We start from the raw sequence: 20718 nt of genomic DNA on the forward strand, positions 1-20718 counted from the left end.
CTGGTCAAATTAAAATACATAAATAAATAAAGTTAAATAAAAATAATTCTAAAAAAAATTGAAAATCAAATTGTTATTCTCTAAGAGAAGGCCTTTGTTCTTATAAGTTGGTACATCAGAGTAGTTAAGTAAAGGAATATGATGCCTGCAACTCATCCTCAAATGTTCAGCAAAACGAATTTTGTATGTGTGTATCAGCATTTGTATATAAGGAAAGCAAATGTGGCAAAATAGTAACAAGGGGTGAGTCTCGGTGAAGCGTACATGGGAAGTCATTATGCTCTTTTGGCAACTTTTCTGTAGAGTTGATTAGTTTTCAGAATAAAAACATTACAAGTAAGTAGATGAAGAGGAACCCTAGCGATGCTGTTTGCTCTTCTTATTTTAAGCCAGAGCTTGTGCCTTTTCAGGTATCGGATTTGGAGGGATGCTGCCAGCTGGCTTGAGATTAATCCGGACACTGGTGCCATTTCCACTCGGGCTGAGCTGGACAGAGAGGATGTGAACCATGTGAAGAATAGCACATACACAGCCCTCATCATAGCCACCGACAGTGGTAAGGGCGCCCCGTATGGACCTTTGAGGCCTCATCTTCCTGCACAGCCTGCTTTCACTGCCCCTTATTTTGAAATCATGAATTCCCTTCCTTCCATTCTTTTTTTTTTGGTATAGGGCAGGTGCACTCGCCAGAGAGACAGAGATAGAAAACGGGAAATCACCCCTCAGGGGAGATGGCCACGCTGTAAGCCCTTCTCCAATCTCTTGGGATTTTGGGCACATGCTCACATATGCCTGGCGTGAGTTTTAAGCCGCCAGGTCCAGGACTCGAATTGCAGTCGACTACATGGGAGTCCAGTGACGTAACCATTATTCCACCTGCTGATCTCTTCTTCCATTTTTAAACAAAGGCATCCTTATTATGAAAAATTAAAACGGGGGCTGGACGGTAGCACGGCAGGAAAACGGTGATCTGCACGTCTGCACGGCTGACCCACACGGGAGGATCCTGAGACCTCCCTGAGTACTCTGGGATGTGCATGCTCGTGATCTGGGGCTGGTTGAGGCTGAGGTGGATCGTGGCATCTAAGACCCTGTAGGGAGTGCCGTCTCTCTCTGTCTTGCTCTTTCTCGAAGTAAGATGAGATGTATGGCATCTAAACCAAGGGTTGGCAAACATTCTGCAAAATATCAGAGTAAAATTTTAGACTGTGCAGGTCGTGTAATCTTCATTGCCAGTATAACCTCATAGCAGTCATAGAGTATCTGAAAAGGAATCAATTTAGTTCTTTTCCTAATATGACCAGAGGCCTTGGTTGGCTGATCCTTGACATAAAAAATCACAGCTAGGATGTGGTAGTTCTGAATGATTCTTTGAAGTACCTTCTTGTGTCAGGTTTAGGAGAAGGAAGTTTATATTACTAGAAATCTTATTAACTTATTAAAAAAACAAACAAACAAACAAACTTTTTTTGAAAGTTTTTTTTAAATAAAGAATTATTTTATTTAACTTCATTTATTTATTTTTAATTTGACCAGAGATGGGACAGAGCAAGAGAGAGAAAGAAAGAAAGTGAGAGAGTAAGTTACCGGGTCCAGGACTCGAACTGCAGTTGGCCACATGGGAGTCCAGCATCTTTAACCACCATGCCACCTGCTGGCCCCTTGAAAGTTCATTTTAAGTCACATGCTCCCATTGTTAAAAAAGAAAATTCACATGATAAGAAAAGTCTAAAATGACCACAGTTTTGCCATTAATATTGGATTGTCAGAAAAGTCATGATTTATTGTTTCTATTTTTCTATGCAAAAACATCATGAGTTTTCTGATAACCCAATATTTATGAGTTTGAGATGCATTTCTCTGTTGTTGTGTTTGTTCATTTTTTCCCTATCATGTACTAATAATGATAATGATGGGTCCTTGAGTATCTATTTTTCTACCACCTTATGCTTGGTGCTGTGTCAGGATGTAAAAGAAATACAAACAGGGACCAGCAGTTGGTGTAATGGCTATGTCGCTGGACTCCCATGTAGTTGACCAAGGTTCAAGACCCAGACCTGGTGGCTTAAAACTCACGCTGGACGTATGTGCGTGCATGCCCAAGATCCCAAGAGGAAAATGGAGGAGAAGGGATTTGCGGCATGGCCATGCCCCCTGGGGGGTGATTTCTTGCTTTCTGTCTCTCTGTCTTTCTTGAGAGCACATGCACCCTGAAAAGTATTTAAAAAAAAAAAAAGAAAGAAATACAAACAGAAGTGTGCTTGAGTTTGCAGCAGTTTTCAAAAGCTCAATAACTCTTCGATAGTCACCTTAGTATTATAGTTCCAAAAAGGGAGAATTAGGCATGGGGAACAGGCAATTCAGGCTTATTGGAATAGTTCAAATTTAATGAAAAAAGTAATGTGAGGAAGAGGGTGTCCTGGATGTGAGGAATAACTTGAACATTGTTATCGAAGTAGGGTATAAGTGTGTCTGTTTGAGATGGTCACAGACCTGCCACGTGAGCAGTAACTGGGATTGGCCAGGTGGGAGTCCTCATGGATAAGGTAGGAACGGGCAAGGGACTGCTGAAGAGCCAGGACAGGATTTGGATTTGGTTCGGTGGGAGGCAATGGGGATTCATACATGTTCCTGAACTCTGGCATTTCCTCTGCATTTCCTCATAGGTTCTCCACCTGCCACTGGAACGGGAACTCTTCTACTGATCCTCTCTGATGTGAATGACAATGGCCCCATACCGGAACCTCGAATTATGGATTTCTGCCAAAGGAATCCACAGCCTCGTGTCATAGACATCATTGACCCCGATCTTCCCCCCAACACGTCTCCTTTCACAGCAGAACTAACCCACGGGGCAAGCATCAACTGGACCATTGAGTATAATGACCCAGGTCGGTACTCGAGCTTCATTTTCATAACTGCTCAGACTGCCATGCTTCTCCTTCCTCCTTGCCCCTGCCTCTTTGTTTTCCTTTCCTTTCTTCATGGTAGAGCAAGTGGGGAGGGGAGTCCTTTCCGTAAGGTCTGGTCACATCACTGTCCCCTTCCTCTGGTCCTCCAACTTGCCAGATCTTAGGCACTCATGCTTGTGCCCCGTGTGTTTCTGGCTGAGCACAACCGGGGTTTGAATTGCGGTTGCCACATGGGAGCTGGCTTCTCCTGAGCACCCTTAATGCCCTACCTCAGAACCAGCTCTGCCCCCTGCTTCTGAATTTCCCTTCCCAGCTTCCAAATGCTGCTGCTTGCCTTTGATGTTTGTTTCCTCATCTGTTCTACCTTTGAAGCATTGCACAAAGGTCTCTTTCCTTTCTGGGTATCTAAGTTGGTAGCATAATGCCCAGTAATCTAAAACGCAAGCAGCTCTGCTTTCATTACTCAGCTTAGGAATGTTTTTAGTCCCTAATTTTATTCTAGAATGTTCCATTTCCTTCCCTGGTTTCATTATCTATTTTTATTCCTTTTCCTAGCCCAAGAGTCTCTCATTTTGAAGCCAAAAAAACCCTTAGAGATCGGTGACTACAAAATCAACCTCAGACTCATGGATTACCAGAAAAAAGACCAGGTGACCACCTTAGAAGTCCATGTATGTGACTGTGAAGGAATTGTCAACAACTGTGTGAAGGCGGGATACATCGAAGCAGGATTACAAGTTCCTGCTATTCTGGGGATTCTTGGAGGAATCCTTGCCTTGCTAAGTAAGTGCACCTGGAAAGCATCTCAGCCTTTACTAAAACAGGAGAAGTTTAGCTCTCAGGAGTTATTTTTGTCCTTGCATCAGTTAGAGTACAGAAATAAGAATGAGACTTCCAAGTATAGTGGCTAAAATAAAATAGAAATGTGTCTCTTACTGAATATTTCAGAAGTAAGTGGCCCAAGAATGGTCCAAGTTCTTTCTATTTCATGTCTTTCCATCCTCCTGTTCAGGGCTTCCTTAGCATGAGTGCTTACCAATCTCCTGAGCCTCTTGAAAGAATGGGAATTCTGATCTAGTAGGGTTAGCATGGGGCTCAGATTCCCTATTTCTAACCGACTCCCAGGTGATGCTGATGTTGTAGCTCTTTGGGCCACGCTCAGAATAACAAGGCCTTAGGTGCCATCTCATCAGTATAGCCAAAGCTAGCACTCAGTGCCACCACCCCTGCAGTCCATCCTGGAGTGGAATGGAGTTGTGTATATCACCTTCACTCAAATTCCACTGGCTGAAACACAGCCACACCTAGCTGCAGGGGAGCCTGGAAGGTCTCACCCTAGCCGGGTAACCACATACCCTATTCAAAGGTGGCAGGAGAAGGGAGTAGAGTGTGGGGAGAAGAATGAGTATCAATAACTGAAAGGATGAACGAAAAAAAGGATGCTGGAGAAAAATGGACAGTTTTTGCGATAGTCCTACAAACAGATCACTGGAGCCCTTCTGTAGACTGAGCCCTAGGGTTGACACAGATGCTGTGGATGAAGCAGTGGATGGCAAGTTAATTAGAAAACCTTTACAACAGTGTGAGTGGGAAAATGTAATCAAAGTACAAGTTTATTTTTGCACTTTTTTTTTTTTATTGCCAGTGTACAAGTGAACTTACGGGTAGGGGAGAGAAAGCACCCCTCAGTGGGGTGTGGTCATGCCTCAATCCATATGCCTCTATTTCTGCATCTCAGCAGGATTTGGGGCATGTACACACATATGCCCAGCATGTCTTTTGAAGCCCTTAAGGTGGTATTCAAAATGTGGTTGGCCATGGTACCAGCTCCTTAGATACAGTGCTTAAACACTGGGCTGATCCTTGATGCAAAATTGTGAAATTCATACTTGTTTTTTTCACAGTAGTCATTTTCTGTAAACGTCTTAAAAATTCCTTCTTGAAGGTCTTGAGATATATATAATTAAGCATTGGAAGGCATGATCCAGGTTATGAATACCTTTGCAGATTCCAAAGAGGCTATTAATTGAGTCTTCTGCAGAGTTTTATGGATCACAAGGACTGGTGGAGCTCATGTGACAGAGGGGCCTTCAGTAGGGTGCCCATGCTAGCAGTGGCACAGAGGGAGGCAAGTGGACTCTAGTGCAGAGAGAAGCTGAAGTGGCCAGAGTGGAAAAGAGTTCTTGGAGCAGAGGGCTCAGATCTGGGGCTTTCCATTCAGATTGTGCACAGGTCCTCTCGATCCTACTGCTGTGACTTCAACAGAAGGAGGAGCTGAGGGCTGTCTTTCAGACTTCAGAAAATGTTTGCTTCGCCCTGTGCTACTGATGTCCTTTCCAAGTTGAAGAGGATAGTGCTGTTCAGAACTCAAGGAACTTTCTGGATTTTTGTTCCTTCAAACTCTAAGTGACTTAGCCCACAAGGAGATTAGGTTAATTTGCCTTGTTCTATGTCTCCTGGTAACTCAAGCCCTGTCTGCCCTTCCTGGTCAAATTACATTTCAATGGACAGTCAGCTTTTAGGATACTGGTTACTGATGAGAACTTTAGCTTATAGATATACTACGCCCTCTGCTGGCCCCTACAATTGGATCTTAAGAGAAGATAGGAACTGACACTAGCAGGTGTCATAATGGTTATGTTGCTGGACTTCCATGTAGTTGACCACAGTTCTAGTCCCAGGCCCAGCGGCTTAAAACTCATGCCAGGTGCATGTTTGCATGTGACAAACATCCTGAGAGGAGAATGGGGAAGAAGGGATTATGGCGTGGCCATTCCCCCTGGGGGGGGGGTGATCTCTCACTTTCTGTCTCTTCAGTGAGCCCACGTGCCCTACAGCAGGATATCTCGCTCTAAAAAAAAAAAAAAAAGGAAATAAAGAAAAAGAAAATGAAAAAAAGAGAAAACAGCAACCTACCAAGTGATTTTATAGTCTGTGTCTCCACTGCTCATAACTGATTAGCAATGATGTACATGTATCAGTCATATCCGGCTGATATTCACAAATTTTCACTGGTTCCAACTTGTTCAGAATCAAAGGAAAGGATCTTATAATGGTCCATGAATCCCACTGCCACTTCTTTCCCTCTAGCTTATCCTGCTATGGCCTCTTTACCTTTCCTCAGTCACATCAACACATTCCTGCCTCAGGGCCTGTGTCATTCCTATTTCCTCTGCTAGAAACACTCCCCCCACCCCAAAAAAAAAGAAACACTTTCCCCCAAATTTAGAGATATGACATATTATTATTATTATTATTTTGAAGAAAGATTTTTACTATAAAGTGCATGCACTTGCTAGAGAGACAGAGAGAAAGAAAGCGAGAAATCACCCTCAGGAGGATAGCCACGCTGCAATCCCGTCCCCTCCATTCGCCTCTCGGGATCTTAGGCCACACGCACATTTGCCCATTGTGAGTTTCAAGCTGCTGGGTCTGGGACTCAAACTGCAGTCAGCTATGTGGGAGTCCAAGGATGTAACCATTATGCCATATGCTGGTCCCAACAATGACTGGTTTTAAGGTCCATCTGAAAGTTTTAAAAGACCATACTTGAATTCATATGCCATTGTCCACTATGCAGTACTGTGTATATTAACTTCAGAGAGGTGAGTGTCATGTGGATTGAGACCTGTGTTGAGTTTTTGGTTTTGCCTCCTTCGTTAATGAGAGAGAAAATTGCATGTGACAAACATCCTGAGAGGAGAATGGGGAAGAAGGGATTATGGCGTGGCCATTCCCCCTGGGGGGGGGGTGATCTCTCACTTTCTGTCTCTTCAGTGAGCCCACGTGCCCTACAGCAGGATATCTCGCTCTAAAAAAAAAAAAAAAAAGGAAATAAAGAAAAAGAAAATGAAAAAAAGAGAAAACAGCAACCTACCAAGTGATTTTATAGTCTGTGTCTCCACTGCTCATAACTGATTAGCAATGATGTACATGTATCAGTCATATCCGGCTGATATTCACAAATTTTCACTGGTTCCAACTTGTTCAGAATCAAAGGAAAGGATCTTATAATGGTCCATGAATCCCACTGCCACTTCTTTCCCTCTAGCTTATCCTGCTATGGCCTCTTTACCTTTCCTCAGTCACATCAACACATTCCTGCCTCAGGGCCTGTGTCATTCCTATTTCCTCTGCTAGAAACACTCCCCCCACCCCCCCAAAAAAAAGAAACACTTTCCCCCAAATTTAGAGATATGACATATTATTATTATTATTATTTTGAAGAAAGATTTTTACTATAAAGTGCATGCACTTGCTAGAGAGACAGAGAGAAAGAAAGCGAGAAATCACCCTCAGGAGGATAGCCACGCTGCAATCCCGTCCCCTCCATTCGCCTCTCGGGATCTTAGGCCACACGCACATCTGCCCATTGTGAGTTTCAAGCTGCTGGGTCTGGGACTCAAACTGCAGTCAGCTATGTGGGAGTCCAAGGATGTAACCATTATGCCATATGCTGGTCCCAACAATGACTGGTTTTAAGGTCCATCTGAAAGTTTTAAAAGACCATACTTGAATTCATATGCCATTGTCCACTATGCAGTACTGTGTATATTAACTTCAGAGAGGTGAGTGTCATGTGGATTGAGACCTGTGTTGAGTTTTTGGTTTTGCCTCCTTCGTTAATGAGAGAGAAAAGGTGGAAATGAAAAGACTGGACTTGCAGGCAGGGCCGCTCTGTGATTGCTGCTTCTTCTGGCCTGTGCCTGTTTCTCTCCTCACTCTCTCGTTTTCTCTCTCCTCCCCTCCAGTCCTGATTCTGCTGCTCCTGCTTTTCCTTCGGAGGAGAGGGGTGGTCAAAGAGCCCTTACTGCCCCCAGAAGATGACACCCGGGACAACGTTTATTACTATGATGAAGAAGGAGGTGGAGAAGAGGACCAGGTGGGTTTTTAAACCTGTAGTAAATCAATGGCAATCTTTTCATTTGGAAGACACTGAAATTAAGAAAAAGTAGACATTTGAAATCGTTTGTTTCACTTCGTGTACTATTTTTTGAAGACTTTACTGAGAAAATCTGGGTTATTGCTTCCTGCTCTGTACCCAGGTGAGGGAACTGAGGCACAGAGCAATTGGTTTTTTTCCAGTGCTATTTGGGATACTTTTAGCTAGAAAAATGTTACTTCATGTTAAATCGGGCATACACTGGTAAATAACATAGAGCTGGCAGTTAAGGCATTACCCAGAACCAAATATAGCCCTGTATAGATGACTGTTTCTTTTTTATTCTTTGTTACATTTTTAACTTTTTCTCCAAAGGACTTTGACCTCAGCCAGTTGCACAGGGGCCTGGATGCCCGGCCTGAAGTGACTCGCAATGATGTGGCACCAACCCTCTACAGTGTGCCCCAGTATCGTCCCCGCCCTGCTAATCCTGATGAAATTGGCAATTTTATTGATGAAGTAAGTCACTTAAGTCAAAAGCTAAGCTACAGCTCCTCTCTAGGCTCAGAAAGAAGCTATATCCAACCTGGAAAAAGAAGTTATTAGATTCTTTATCACATTTTCAGCTTGTCTACCCTCTTTGTGATATCTGGATTTCGTAACTATGGTACTTGGAATTGGTCTTAGTGAATTTACAAAGTCCATATGGCAAAACCCAGAATATCTTGGAAGGATAAAGATCTCGAAATGAAACTACTAGAAGATTAAAAGTTAATTCAGTTTGGATGTACTAATGGGTTCGCCTGCATTCCACTGCAGGTTGGATATAATGTTGTATGTATCTCTGAGGGCCAGAAAAATAGCACTTATATCATATATATGTCAAAAATACATTCAAGGACCAGCAGGTAGTGTAACGGCTACATCCTGGACTCCCACGTTGTTGACCACAGTTAAGAGTCCTGGACCTAGTGGCTTAAAAAATTCCTACTGGGAGCGTGTGCATGTATGCCCAAGATCGTGGGAGGAGAATGGTGGAGAAGGGATTGTGGTGTGGTGATCCCCCCTGGGGGGTGATTTCTTGCTCTCTCTCTCTCTCTCTGGGTAGCACACATGCTCTATAGCAAAAGTCTCTTAAAAAAAAAAAATCAGCCTAAATACAGAAAGCTTAGGCAGATAGAAGTAGATTTATCTAATTCAAATAAAAAGCTGGTGAAAGCAACTAGGCTGGTACCACAGGCTATCCCACCTTTATGTTCCACGATCTTTATTCTCATGCTTGTTGACTCATGATAATAATATGGCGGCCATACTCCCAGGCCTTGGATCTGTGTTCCAGTCAGGAAGAAACTAGAGGAGCTGAGCAAAGGCCAAAAATCAATCTTTTACTGGGCCAGCAAGTGGTATGGTGGTTAGGCAGGTGGATCCCACACAGCCAATGGTATGGTTCGAGTCCCAGATCTGGGGGCTTCAAAGACACAGTGGGCACATGTATCTGTGTGTGCAAAATCCCAAGAAGAGAATGGAGAAGAAGGGATTGTGACATAGTTGCTTCCCTGGTGGGTAGAGGAGTGCTTTCTCACTTTCCTTCACTCTCTCTCTCTCTTTCACTCTCTCTGGCAAGCACATGTACCCTATACCAATTTAAAAAAAATTCTACTAAATTATCTTATTCAAGAAGCAAGTTTATCCAACATCTTACTGGCCAGAACTGTCATAAGGTTGTCCCGATTGGCAAGGGACAATAATAAGGCATTAAATTAGTTAGTTTAAAATAAGATGCAAAAGAACTAGGAGTGGGAATGAGTAAATAACCCAATAAGGGGATCTATTCTTTTTTTTTTTTTTTTTTTTTTTTTTTTGAGGGTTTTTTGTCTTTTTTTTTGGAGAGGTTTTTGCTATAGGCCGCGTGTGCTCGCCAGACAGAGAGAGAGAGACATAGAGACAGAAAGCAAGAAATCACCCCCCCAGGGGGGATGGTCACGCCACAATCCCTTCTCCTCCATTCCCCTCTTGGGATCTTGGGCACGCACGCACATGCGCCCAGCGTGAGTTCTAAGCCACTGGGTCCGGGACGTGAACCGCGGTCGACTACGTGGGAATCCAGCGACATAGCTATTACGCTAACTGCTGGTTCCCCCCAGGATCTATTCTTTAAACTATATTACCTGGCCACTTACTCAGGTTACTGGAATGATTTTCAGGACTTGTCTGATGGTCCAGTTACCATCAGTAAATCTTTGTTGTGGAGGCTGATTTTGCTTCAGTTTTCTATGGAAGTTATTGTCACTAGGGACTAATTAAGACACAGCAGCGTTGGAAGTGATGAAACCATTCTAGTCACCAGATCTTTGGAGAAAATCAGGGACAGGAAGGAATAGTTTAACTATCCCTTTTAGATAGGTCTGGATTTGTTCACATTCATTTGCAAGTCATCACATTTATTTATAGTGTTTGTCTTTAATTATAAAAGCAACAGGTTTGTGATTCTAAAAATACATGTTATGAAAATGTATATAAAGAAGAAAATTGCAAGTCCTTCCTCAGTTCCCCCAATCTCACTCCTCAATGTTCACTGTTAATCTGACATTCATCCTTCTAGGCTGACATCCAGTCCTTATGAACCAGGATGCCTGTACTTGTTACTTTCAGTCTTTGTCCATCCTGACTAGAGGTGTGAGACACCTCCCCCCCACCTGATTTGTGGGGACCCTATCCTGACTGGTCAGTGTCTGCCTCTCTCCTGTTCTCATAAAATTTGCCATTCAGGGGACCAGCAGTTGGCGTAATGGCTATGCCTCTGGACTCCCATGTAGTCTACCGTGGTTCAAGTCTTGGACCTGGTGGCTTAAAACTCACACTGGGCACATGTGCGTGCATGCCCAAGATCCCGAGAGGAGAATGGAGGAGAAGCAATTGTGGCATGGCCATCCCCCCTGGGTGGTGATTTCTCACCTTCTGTCTCTCTGTCTCTCTTTCTGGTGAGCACACATACCTTATAGCAAAAACCTCTCCAAATAAATAAATAACATTTTTTAGAAAATTGCTTTTTAGTTTAGGGAAGAAACATTCTGTGTATTTTCTTGTAACTCTTTTTCATCAACAATGCATGATGTTGGGGGGCCAGTAGGTGTCCTGGTATTGGGGTGCTGGGTTTCCACATGGGTGGCCATGTTTTGAGTCCTAGACCTAGCAGCTTGAAAATCAGAACAAATATTGGGTTGTCAGAAAAGTTCATGGCGCATAATAAAGTAAATAAATAAATGTAAAAATAAAAGTAAAAATACGTTTTTAAACAAACAAGCAAACAAACATGATGTCTGTCCTCCCTGTGAGTTTGTGGAAACATACCTTGTTGGTGTTAATTGCTCCCTGGTAAAGTCCACTCTGGCTATGCCGTCATGCATGACAAGTTGCTTCAGACATCAAGAAAAGACATCTTGCCTCAGGGATAGGTGTGTGCTTCCTTTAACTGAAAGATCCTCTCGTCTCCCCTCTTCTTTAGAATCTGAAAGCGGCTGACAGTGACCCCACAGCCCCCCCTTACGACTCTCTGCTCGTGTTTGACTATGAGGGAAGTGGTTCCGAAGCCGCCAGTCTCAGCTCCCTGAACTCCTCAGAGTCAGACAAAGACCAGGACTATGACTACCTGAACGAATGGGGCAACCGCTTCAAGAAGCTGGCGGATATGTATGGAGGTGGTGAGGACGACTAGGGGATTCCAGAGAGATGGGTCCCAAGACCCGCGCGGTGGGAAAAGCAGAAACCCTGTTGCTGGTGGCTTTTCAGCTCCCTTCCCTCGAGATGCATTTCTGGGACAAAGAGACTGTGATCAGTGATGTAGTTAGAATAGTTATGATTTCTGCTTTCTAGCTCTAATCCGTGTGTGTTAGAAAGATTTCAACATATTCATCACATCTTTTATTTTTTCCTTTTGTCTCTCTATGCATAGTGACAATGTCCAAAAGATCCCCAAATTTTCCTATTTCAAAAGAACTTCTGCCTTAGAAGGTTCTGCTGGCAACTTGCAGATTTTCTTAAAAGGGGTTTTGCCTCACTTTTTTTTTTTTTTTAAAGGGAAGAGTCCATTGATTTTATTATATTGTTTTATATATATAAAAATAATTTTTAAAAAATTAATGTGCTTCCCCCCATCACTTCACCGATGTCTCATGTTCTAATATCCACTCTTATTTCTTAATTCTATTATTTGCCTCAGATGGGAGTTCCCTGATGCAGAAATGACTGGGCCCTTTTAGGAGTGGCTTGTGTCTTGGTCTGGCCGTATCATGACTGGGCATTGTATACTCTAAATACTGTTAGTGGTTCATTGTATACTCTAAATACTGTTAGTGGTTTTCCTTTTTCATCTCTTGAGTACTAACTTGAAATAGGCATCTACCCATTTACTCATTCTGAATAAGAACGTATGTTACATGAATGCCATTGGATTGCTTGGGTTCTAAACAGGGAGACCTGACAAGGAAAACGTGGTGAGTTTTCAGGTGCCACTCAGTTTTTAATGTGTGTTACCACTGAAACGAAGGAATGACGTATTCCAAGACTTCGAATAGTGCCTACAGTGCTACAGCCAAAGACAGAGGGGTAATATGGAGAGCGGGCTTGGGGGAAAGCTTGTCACTGAGCCTGGCGGTTTAGTAGACCGATGCTGAGGAGAGCTGAGGTTGGGTCTAACTCGTCTCTGAAAGTTCTGCAAGAATGGAGGCCTCTCAACATGTGTTTCCTATTCAGGATCCTCATACCATGGTTTGTACTCAAAGTCCAGAATCCCCAAGTGCCTGTTTTTGAAGAAGTCTGCTGAAAAATGCTGACTGATCTGGACATATTTGCCTGATTGCGAGTATGCACAGAAAACTGAGAATATTAGAAATCTCAATTTTTTTAGGAGCACAAAAAAGAAAGAAAGAAAGAAAGAAAGAAAGGAAGGAAGGAAGGAAGGAAGGAAGGAAGGAAGGAAGGAAGAAAGAAAGAAACTGCCCTAAAGGCTGTTAAGCAAGGGGAGGCAGGGATGAAGAGGATCTTGATTTGGATATTTTCTTAGTCAAAATGCAAACTTCAGCTTCTGACAATCACAGGAAAGACTAAGTTGCTTTACTGTCTGTCAGCTGTTTTCAGAAGAAAAAATCATTTCTGCATTCACTTCTTGGAATTGTCTTGATTTTTCTGTAGTTTAAACTGTATCTGATATAGTTCTTTCTAGAGAATTCCACTGTAGTTTGGAGAGTGTATATGTGTGTGGGTGCTGATAATTTTGTATTTTGTTTGGGGGTGGAAAAGGAAAACAATTCAAACAGAAAATTGTTCTCAAAGATGGATTTTTATAAATTTTATTAAAGAATTTTATTAAACCATTGTCTAACTTATTTTACTTAATTCCACCATCATTTCAGACAAGATAAAAGAAATGAAGGGGGTTACCAGCAGTTGGCGTAATGGCTATGTTGCTGGATTCCATGCATTCGACCGGGGTTTGAGTCCTAGACCCGGTGACTTAAACTCATGCCGGGTACGTGTGCGTGCATGCCCGAGATCCTGAGAGGAGAATGGAGAAGGGATTGCAGCATGGCCATCCACCCTGGAAAGTGATTTCTTGCTTTCTATCTCTCTGTCTCTCTTTCTGGCGAGCGCACGCGCCCTGTAGCAAAAAAAAAACTCTCAAAAAAGAAAGAAAGAAAGAAAGAAAAGAAATGAAGGGAGTGAACTCAGTCAAATCATGGAGAAGAAGGCCAGCCCATAGCATGGTGGTGAATGTGGCTGGATCCCAACATGGTTGACTGTGGTTCATCTGGCCCTGGTGGCTTGGGAAATACCCTGGGCATGCCTAAAATCCCAAAAAAAGGTAGAAATGGAGAAGGGATTGTGGCATGACCTTGGCCCCAAGGGGCCTGCGTTGTCACTTTCCCTCTCTCTATCTTTTCCCAGTGAGTACACACACCCTCTGGTGGAGAAAGAAGCTTTATGCTATAATGCCTTCTCCAGCTCTTTCTGTCATTCACCTGGAGGAAAACGGGGTCGGGGGGTATTACATTCACTTTATTTGGAGAATATCTATCTGTATTTCATGTGGTGAAACCAATACAGTTCCCTGTGGGCTGAGCTGATAGAGCAACGTTTCAGACAATGCCCATTTAGTCAGCCAGCAGAGTATAAGGGCCAGTGGTTCTCCCCCACAGAAGACTGTTCTTCAGAGCATTCGACAATTTCTGGAGATACCGTGGAGATGCTACTGTCATCAAGTCAAAGGCCAGGGTGATGCTAAACATCCTTCAGTGCACAGGACAGTCCCCATAATGAAGAATTACCCTACCCAAAATGTCAATAGGGCCATTCATACACATGCGGGCACACTACCATTGGAAAAGATGAAAGCCAGTCATTTGAGGTTAAATGAGTGAACTTGGAGGACATCAAGTGAATAAGCCAACTACAGAAAAATACCTCATGTTTTCCTTTGTGTTTGGGAATTGGAAAAAGTGACCTTATAGAAGTAGATGTTGAATGAACCGGGACCAGCAGATGGCATAATTGCTACATTGCAGGACTCATCCCACATGGCCAGCCGCAGTGTGAGTCCTGAACCCACAGGCTTGAAACTCACGATGAGCACGTGTGCATGCAAAATCCTAAAAGGAGACTGGAAGAGAATAGATTGTGATGTGATCATTCCCTCTGGGGGGGATTTCTTGATATCTGTCTTTTTGGTGAAAGCATGAGCCCTATAGCAAAAGTCTCTCTAAGAAAAAAAAAAGATGTTGACTTACTGGACTGTGGGAAGGATTGAGAGTGGGAGTGGAGAGGAATAGAAGGATGTTAATTAAAGAAAACAAAATTGCAGGTAGATGTAAGGAATAATTTATAGCGTCATGAAATATGCTGTAAGTGGAGAGAGTGTAGCTAACAGTCTGTGTTTCAAATAGATGAATATACCAATTACTCTGATTTAATCACCACACATTGCAATTATGAGTTGTTAGAAAAGTCATGAGGCAGGTTTGCATAGAAAAAAATACATCATGACTTCTGACAATCTAATATAATTATATTTAATCTAATCTAATATAAAAATTTTAAAAAATAAACCTAGTATAGGATCCAGCCTTGGTGGTATAGATCAGTGTACTGATCTGCAGTGCTAGCAGCCATATGGCCAACTATGGTTTCAGATCCACAGCTGACTTGAAACACGCTGGATATATGCCCACCCAAGGTCCTGACTAGCCGGAGAGCTGGGTAAATGGGATTGAACATGACAAGACCTTGTTGGGGGTGCCCCTTCCCATTGTGAGTACATATGTGCTCTCAGTAAAATAAAGAGTGTTATAGTAACTTTATAGGTCATTTACTTCCCTTCAAAAATGTCTTTCCAATTTAAAAATGCTCTGGAAGGGTTTTGCTTGAAGAAATGGGGCAGAAGATCCAGGTACTATTTATTATGGAGTCCATCTGTGGCAAACATTGCTTAATATTTGGGAGCATAGGACTACAGATGACGTAAAGGTTATGACCACAGTTTGAGTCCCGGACCCCGTAACTTGAAACTCATGCCAGGTGCCATGTGTGAACGTGTCCAAAATCCTGAGCGAAGAACTGGAAGAGAGGGGATTGCAGCATGGCCATCCCTGCCCAGGAGGTGATTTCTTGCTTTCTGTCTGTCTCTCTGGCAAGTGCACATGCCCTATAGCAAAAATCTCTCTTAAGAAAAAATTGGGGAGTTCTTAGGATAACCTTGAGAAAATGGTTTTCTTATCTCTTCACCTTAGAGACTAGGAAATGGTGTTTGGGCTGGAACCCAAAGAACTGGGAGTGACCAGGAGGGGTCTTGAGAAAGGAGCCAAATGAACAATGTGTTTCCTCTAGAGCATGGGCTTGCATTAAGAACACTGCTTGTTTCCCCAGTCTTCCAGCAGTTGATGCTCAATGTCATCAGCTATGGACTCAGCTAGCTCATTGGGTCTTGAGGAGGCTCAGGATAGCTTCTTAGGGAGCATTTCACAAAGTGGGTGGTGGGTGGGTGGTCTTGGTTATAAGGATGGTAGAAGTATATGATCAAGTTTTAGTGAGGGGAGAAGCAGGCATATTGATGGTCCTGTCCTGAGATGCACTGATTTTCCTGTATTTACAGTATGACTTTCAGGCACCATTAAGATTTATCTAGGTGAAAAAACTTTCTGATTATCTGAATCTCAAACCCATTCTGTTTTCCATGTAAGCACAATTTTGTAGGGTTCAGTTTTAATATGCTCTGAATTTTCCAGGAATGCAATAACATATAATTAGAACTAAAATAAAAATTTTATTGGGAACTTTACTAAGTCCATTTCAAAAATCTTATCACTAGTAGCAATGTTTGCAGCTATTCCATTCACAATCGATACAGGAATGCAAACACACAGACACACACACATACACACACGTATCATACTTGGTATTACATAGAAAGTAATCATACTGGGACCAGCAGGTGGTGTGGTGGTTAAGGCGACGGACACTCCCACATGGCCGACCAGGGTTCAAGTCCTGAATCTGGTGGATTGCTTTCTCACTTCCTCTCTCTCATTCTCACCCTCTGTCTCTCTCTGCTCAAACTAAAAAATAAATGAATAAATAAAATAAATTATTTTTTAAAAAAAGAAAGTAATCATACTGAGTTTCTGAAATTGTAGGAGTTTCGTGATTTTCCTCACGAAAGTAAAGCACAGCCTGAAAGAAATTTTATGCAAAGAGGGCGTTCCCGGCTGAGCTGGCCCCGCCCGCACCGCGGGCCCCGCCCACAGCGCGCGGCCCTTTCTGCCACACTCAACATGGCGGCGGCGCCGGTCCGTCTAGGCGTCGGAACAGGTCGCAAGCGGCGCGTTCCACTCCAGTCATGGCGGCCCTGGGGCAGGGGGTGGGCGGCGGGGCGCCCGAGACGTGCGGGCTGGATCGGTGAAACTGCTGCTGAGCCCGGGAGGTGAGAGAACACATCTCGGTGCCGGGCTGGACACGGACAGTCAGGGCCGCCGTTCTCTCAGGGCTGCCCGGCCTCCCGCAGCGCGTGCCCCTCAGGCCCCCGCGACTCTCCGCTCCGCTGTCTGGGGGACTTCGGGCACTGTCCAGCTCTTCACCCTTGAGGAAACGGAGGCTTAAGGAGGGCATAGTGGAATACAGCTAGTAGCCAACGTCTCTTGAGCGCGGGGCCGTCGTTCCTTCCAGCCCTTCCTGCAGCCCTCAGAGAGGGACTGAGGGAGCCGCTGCCCCGAGGCTTAGGCGCCCCGCTCTGGTGTAACGTGCTGCCCGGCCGCGTGGGGCGCAGGGTCCAGCGTGGACTCGAGATTTGCAGGAAATGCCTAGGAGTCCAGATGAACCGAGCAGAGACGTTTGAGCTGGGTTTGGGGAGAATGTTTAGGAATCTACTGTCACCTTTAATTTTCTGTGCTGAGGTGACTAGGTCTTTCCAGTTTAGAATCTAAAGGCCCTTGGGAGTGGTTGAGCCTGGCTTTTTTTTTTTTCCCTCCACAGCTCACATCCCTGAGATTAAATAACCCGCCCAAGAATTTGTGGTAAATTAGGGTAGAACATAGACCTAGAACTGAAGTCTAGACCCCTTTCTCAGACTAGGGCAAATTATTCAGCACAGAGCTCTTTGGTGTTATCTGAAGCTTTGGAAGAGGGAAGGGGGAAGGGATTTGTAGGATTAGCAAGGGAAGGGCATAAGAAAGGCCATGGAACGATGTTCCATTTCTCAGTTTTTTAAGTTTTTTTTTTTTTTTTTTGGCTTTAGGATACATAGGCTCCCTGGAGAGAGACAGAGGAGAAAAGTGAGAAATCATCCCCTAGAGGGGGCGGCCACACCGCAGTCCCTTCTCCATTCCCTGGATTTGGGGCTTGCATAGACACACACCTACAGTGTTTTCAAGCGCAGCATCTGGGACAGGAACCTTGCAATAGGCCATGGAGGAATCTAGCCGCCTCAACCTCCATGCTAGTCTCAAATTTTGAGATACTCCCAAAACTGCAACATTTCCTGTAAACATTACACTGTTCCCCGGGATCAGTAGGTGGCATTATGGTTGGTGCTGGACTCCCACATGGCCAGCCATGGTTCAGTCCCAGAGTTGGTGGCTTGCTTTCTCACTCCCCCAACTCTGGTGAAGCACTTATACCCTATAGCAAACTTAAAATATAATAATAATAAATGAAATTAAAAATTAAAAATCTTAACAGTGTATCAGTGGGAAATGAAAAGAAGTTATTAAAAATAATAAATGAATGTGTACTAAGTATCTAAATCCTTATAGAAAGTTGTTTTTGTATATATCATTTAATCCCCACAACAATTGCATGAGATAAATATTACTTATATTTCATTTTCCCAAATAAGGGAACTAAAGTTGAGGTACATTGAAAACTACCCAGTGTTGTGGCCGGCATGGTGGCACTGGACTCCCATATGTCCAACTATGGTTTGAGTCCCAGACTGGTGGATTGCTTTCTTGCTCCCACCACTCTCCAAAACTCCCCTCAGTCTGCCCCTCTATGGTCAAATAAAAATAAATAAACAAACAAACAGATAAATAACATTAAATAAAAGGTAATTCTTTTTTTCTTTTTTTTTTTTTTTTGAGAGGTTTTTGCCATAGGGCGTGTGTGCTCCAGAAAGACTGAGAGAGACAGAAAGCAAGAAATCACCCCCTAGGGGAGATGGCCATGCCACCATCCCCTCTTCTCCAGTCTCCTCTCGGGATCTTGGGCATACATGCACACACATGCACCCAGTGTGAGTTTAAGCCACCGGGTTCGGGACTCGAACTGTAGTCGACTACATGGGAGTCCAGTGACATAGCCATTATGCAAACTGCTGGTCCCAATAAAAGATAATTCTTTAAAAAAATATTGCCAAGGCTGGCAAGTGGTGTGGGGGTTGGGGCGCTAGACTCCCACATGACCGGCCATGGTTCAAGTCCCGGACCTGGTGACTTGCTTTCTCACTTTACCTCTCTCTCTGTCCCTCTCTGGTCAAATTAAAAAATAAGTAAATAAATAAAGTTAAGTAAAATAATCATTGTTTTAAGAATTATTTATTTAATTTAATTTACTCATTCATTTATTTATTTAGTTTTAAAATTTGACCAGAGAGAGAGTGTCTAGCACCTTAACCACAACACCACCTACTGGTTCCTAAAATAATTCTTAAAAAAAAAAAAATTGTCCAATGTTAAACTAAGTGACAGAATTTGAGCCTAAGTTTCTTCCACTAAAAGTATTATAGTAAATATACCACATTGCCCCAATTAAGAGTCATGCTTCTGGCCTGGTGGGTAAGGAACTAAATGTCATGTGGCCAATTATGTGGTTTGAGTCCTGGCACAAGTGGCTTGAAAAGCATGCTGGGGATGTGCTTGTTTCAGTAGCACATATACTAAAATCAGAATGATACAGAGAAGGTTAGCATGGCCCCTGAGTGAGGATGACTTACAGGTTTGTGAAGTATTCCATACATTTTTTTATATTGTTTAAACCATGTACAAAACCTTTCTTTCCCCCTACAAATACATGTTTTTTTTTGATTGGGGAATTGGAAAGCATAATATTTTGTCATGAGTTTTGCTTTAGTGACTTTAGGACAAAATTTTTTAAATCCTAAAAACAGAAAGAAAAACATGCTGAGTGCTAGTTATGTGTACCCCAAATCCTGAAAGGAGTGAGAAATGCAGGAGAAGGGATTATGACATGACCATGTCCCTTCTTTTTCTCTGTCTTTCTCTGGTAAGTACATGCACTCTCTGACAAATTTTTCTCTTTTTTGGAAGCAGCAGATGGCACAATGGTTCCATTGCTGGAGTAAATTCCCATGTAGTTGACTGCAGTTCAAGTCCGAGATCCAGTGGCTTAAAACTCACGCCAGGTGCATGTGTGTGTGTGCGCCCAAAATCCTGAGAAAAGACTGGAGAAGAAGAGATTGCAGAGTGGCATTTTCTTTCTTTTTTTTTTTTAGAGAGAGATTTTTGGTATAGGGCACATGTGCTTGCCAGAGAGACAGAAAGCAAGAAATCATCCACCAGCGAGGATGGCCACACTGCAGTCCCTTCTCCATTCTCCTCTCGGGATTTTGGGCATGGCATGCATGCACATCTGTCAGTATGAGTTTTAAGCTGCTGGGTTTGGGACTCAACTGTGGTCGACTATTTGCAAGTCCAGCAATGTAACGGTTAAGCCATCTGCTGGTCCCCCTCTGATAAAAATTTAAAACAAAGTCAAGCTGAAAAATACAGTTTTGTTGCTCAAGAGGCCTCTCGTCTAGCAACTATAGCTAACTACAACATGACTGAGAACAAGGTTAAATAAATAGAAAACATGGGACCAGCAGATGGTGAAATGGTTACATCACTAGACTCCCACATAGTTGACTGTGGTTAGAGTTCCAGACCCAGTGGCTTAAACTCACGCCAGGTGCATGTTCTGCATGCCCAAAATCTTGGGAGGAGAATGGAGGAGAAGGGATTGCAGCTTGGCCCTTCCCCTGGGTGGGTGATTTCTCATTTTCTTTTCCTCTGTCTCTCTCTTTCTCTGGCAAGTGCATGCAGCCTGTAGCAAAAAATCTCTCTCTAAAAAAATAAATAAAAAACTTGGACATAGTCACCTCTCATAAAGTACATACACTTCATTTATGGAAGACCCTATATAATGTCCAGGGATATGTAATGGAGTTATACACATGTTCATTTAATTTATAGGAATTTAAGCATTCCTATTTAAGTAGTAAGGTAAAGTTATATTATTTTTATTTTGTACACTTCTTTTTGGAGAAGTTTTTGCTATAGGATGTGTGCGCTCGCCAGACAGAGACAGAGAGACAGAAAGCGAGAAATCCCCCCCGGGAGGGGTGGCCACGCCACAATCCCTTCTCCACCATTCTCCTCTCGG

General features: G+C 43.2%; 2 protein-coding genes and 1 non-coding gene across 3 annotated transcripts in view; all 3 read left to right on the forward strand.

Annotated features, from left to right (window-relative positions):
* CDH1 (cadherin 1) overlaps positions 1-12889 on the forward strand; it is a 101289-nt gene extending 88400 nt beyond the window's left edge. The window contains exons 12-17 of the mRNA XM_006156936.3: positions 411-556; positions 2667-2891; positions 3468-3695; positions 7664-7794; positions 8170-8313; positions 11300-12889. Of these exons, the coding sequence (XP_006156998.1) occupies positions 411-556; positions 2667-2891; positions 3468-3695; positions 7664-7794; positions 8170-8313; positions 11300-11509 (1084 nt within the window). The 3' untranslated portion in view covers positions 11510-12889. The remainder of the gene's footprint in view (positions 1-410; positions 557-2666; positions 2892-3467; positions 3696-7663; positions 7795-8169; positions 8314-11299) is intronic.
* TANGO6 (transport and golgi organization 6 homolog) overlaps positions 12343-20718 on the forward strand; it is a 273346-nt gene continuing 264970 nt past the window's right edge. The window contains 2 exon segments of the mRNA XM_014591005.1: positions 12343-12399; positions 16642-16765. Of these exon segments, the coding sequence (XP_014446491.1) occupies positions 12343-12399; positions 16642-16765 (181 nt within the window).
* Positions 19190-19296, forward strand: LOC114009356 (U6 spliceosomal RNA). Its single transcript, XR_003550785.1, has one exon. It is a non-coding gene; the product is annotated as a U6 spliceosomal RNA (small nuclear RNA).

Source organism: Tupaia chinensis, unplaced genomic scaffold, assembly GCF_000334495.1.
Source record: "Tupaia chinensis unplaced genomic scaffold, TupChi_1.0 Scaffold000523_1, whole genome shotgun sequence".
Lineage (NCBI taxonomy): Eukaryota > Metazoa > Chordata > Mammalia > Scandentia > Tupaiidae > Tupaia > Tupaia belangeri.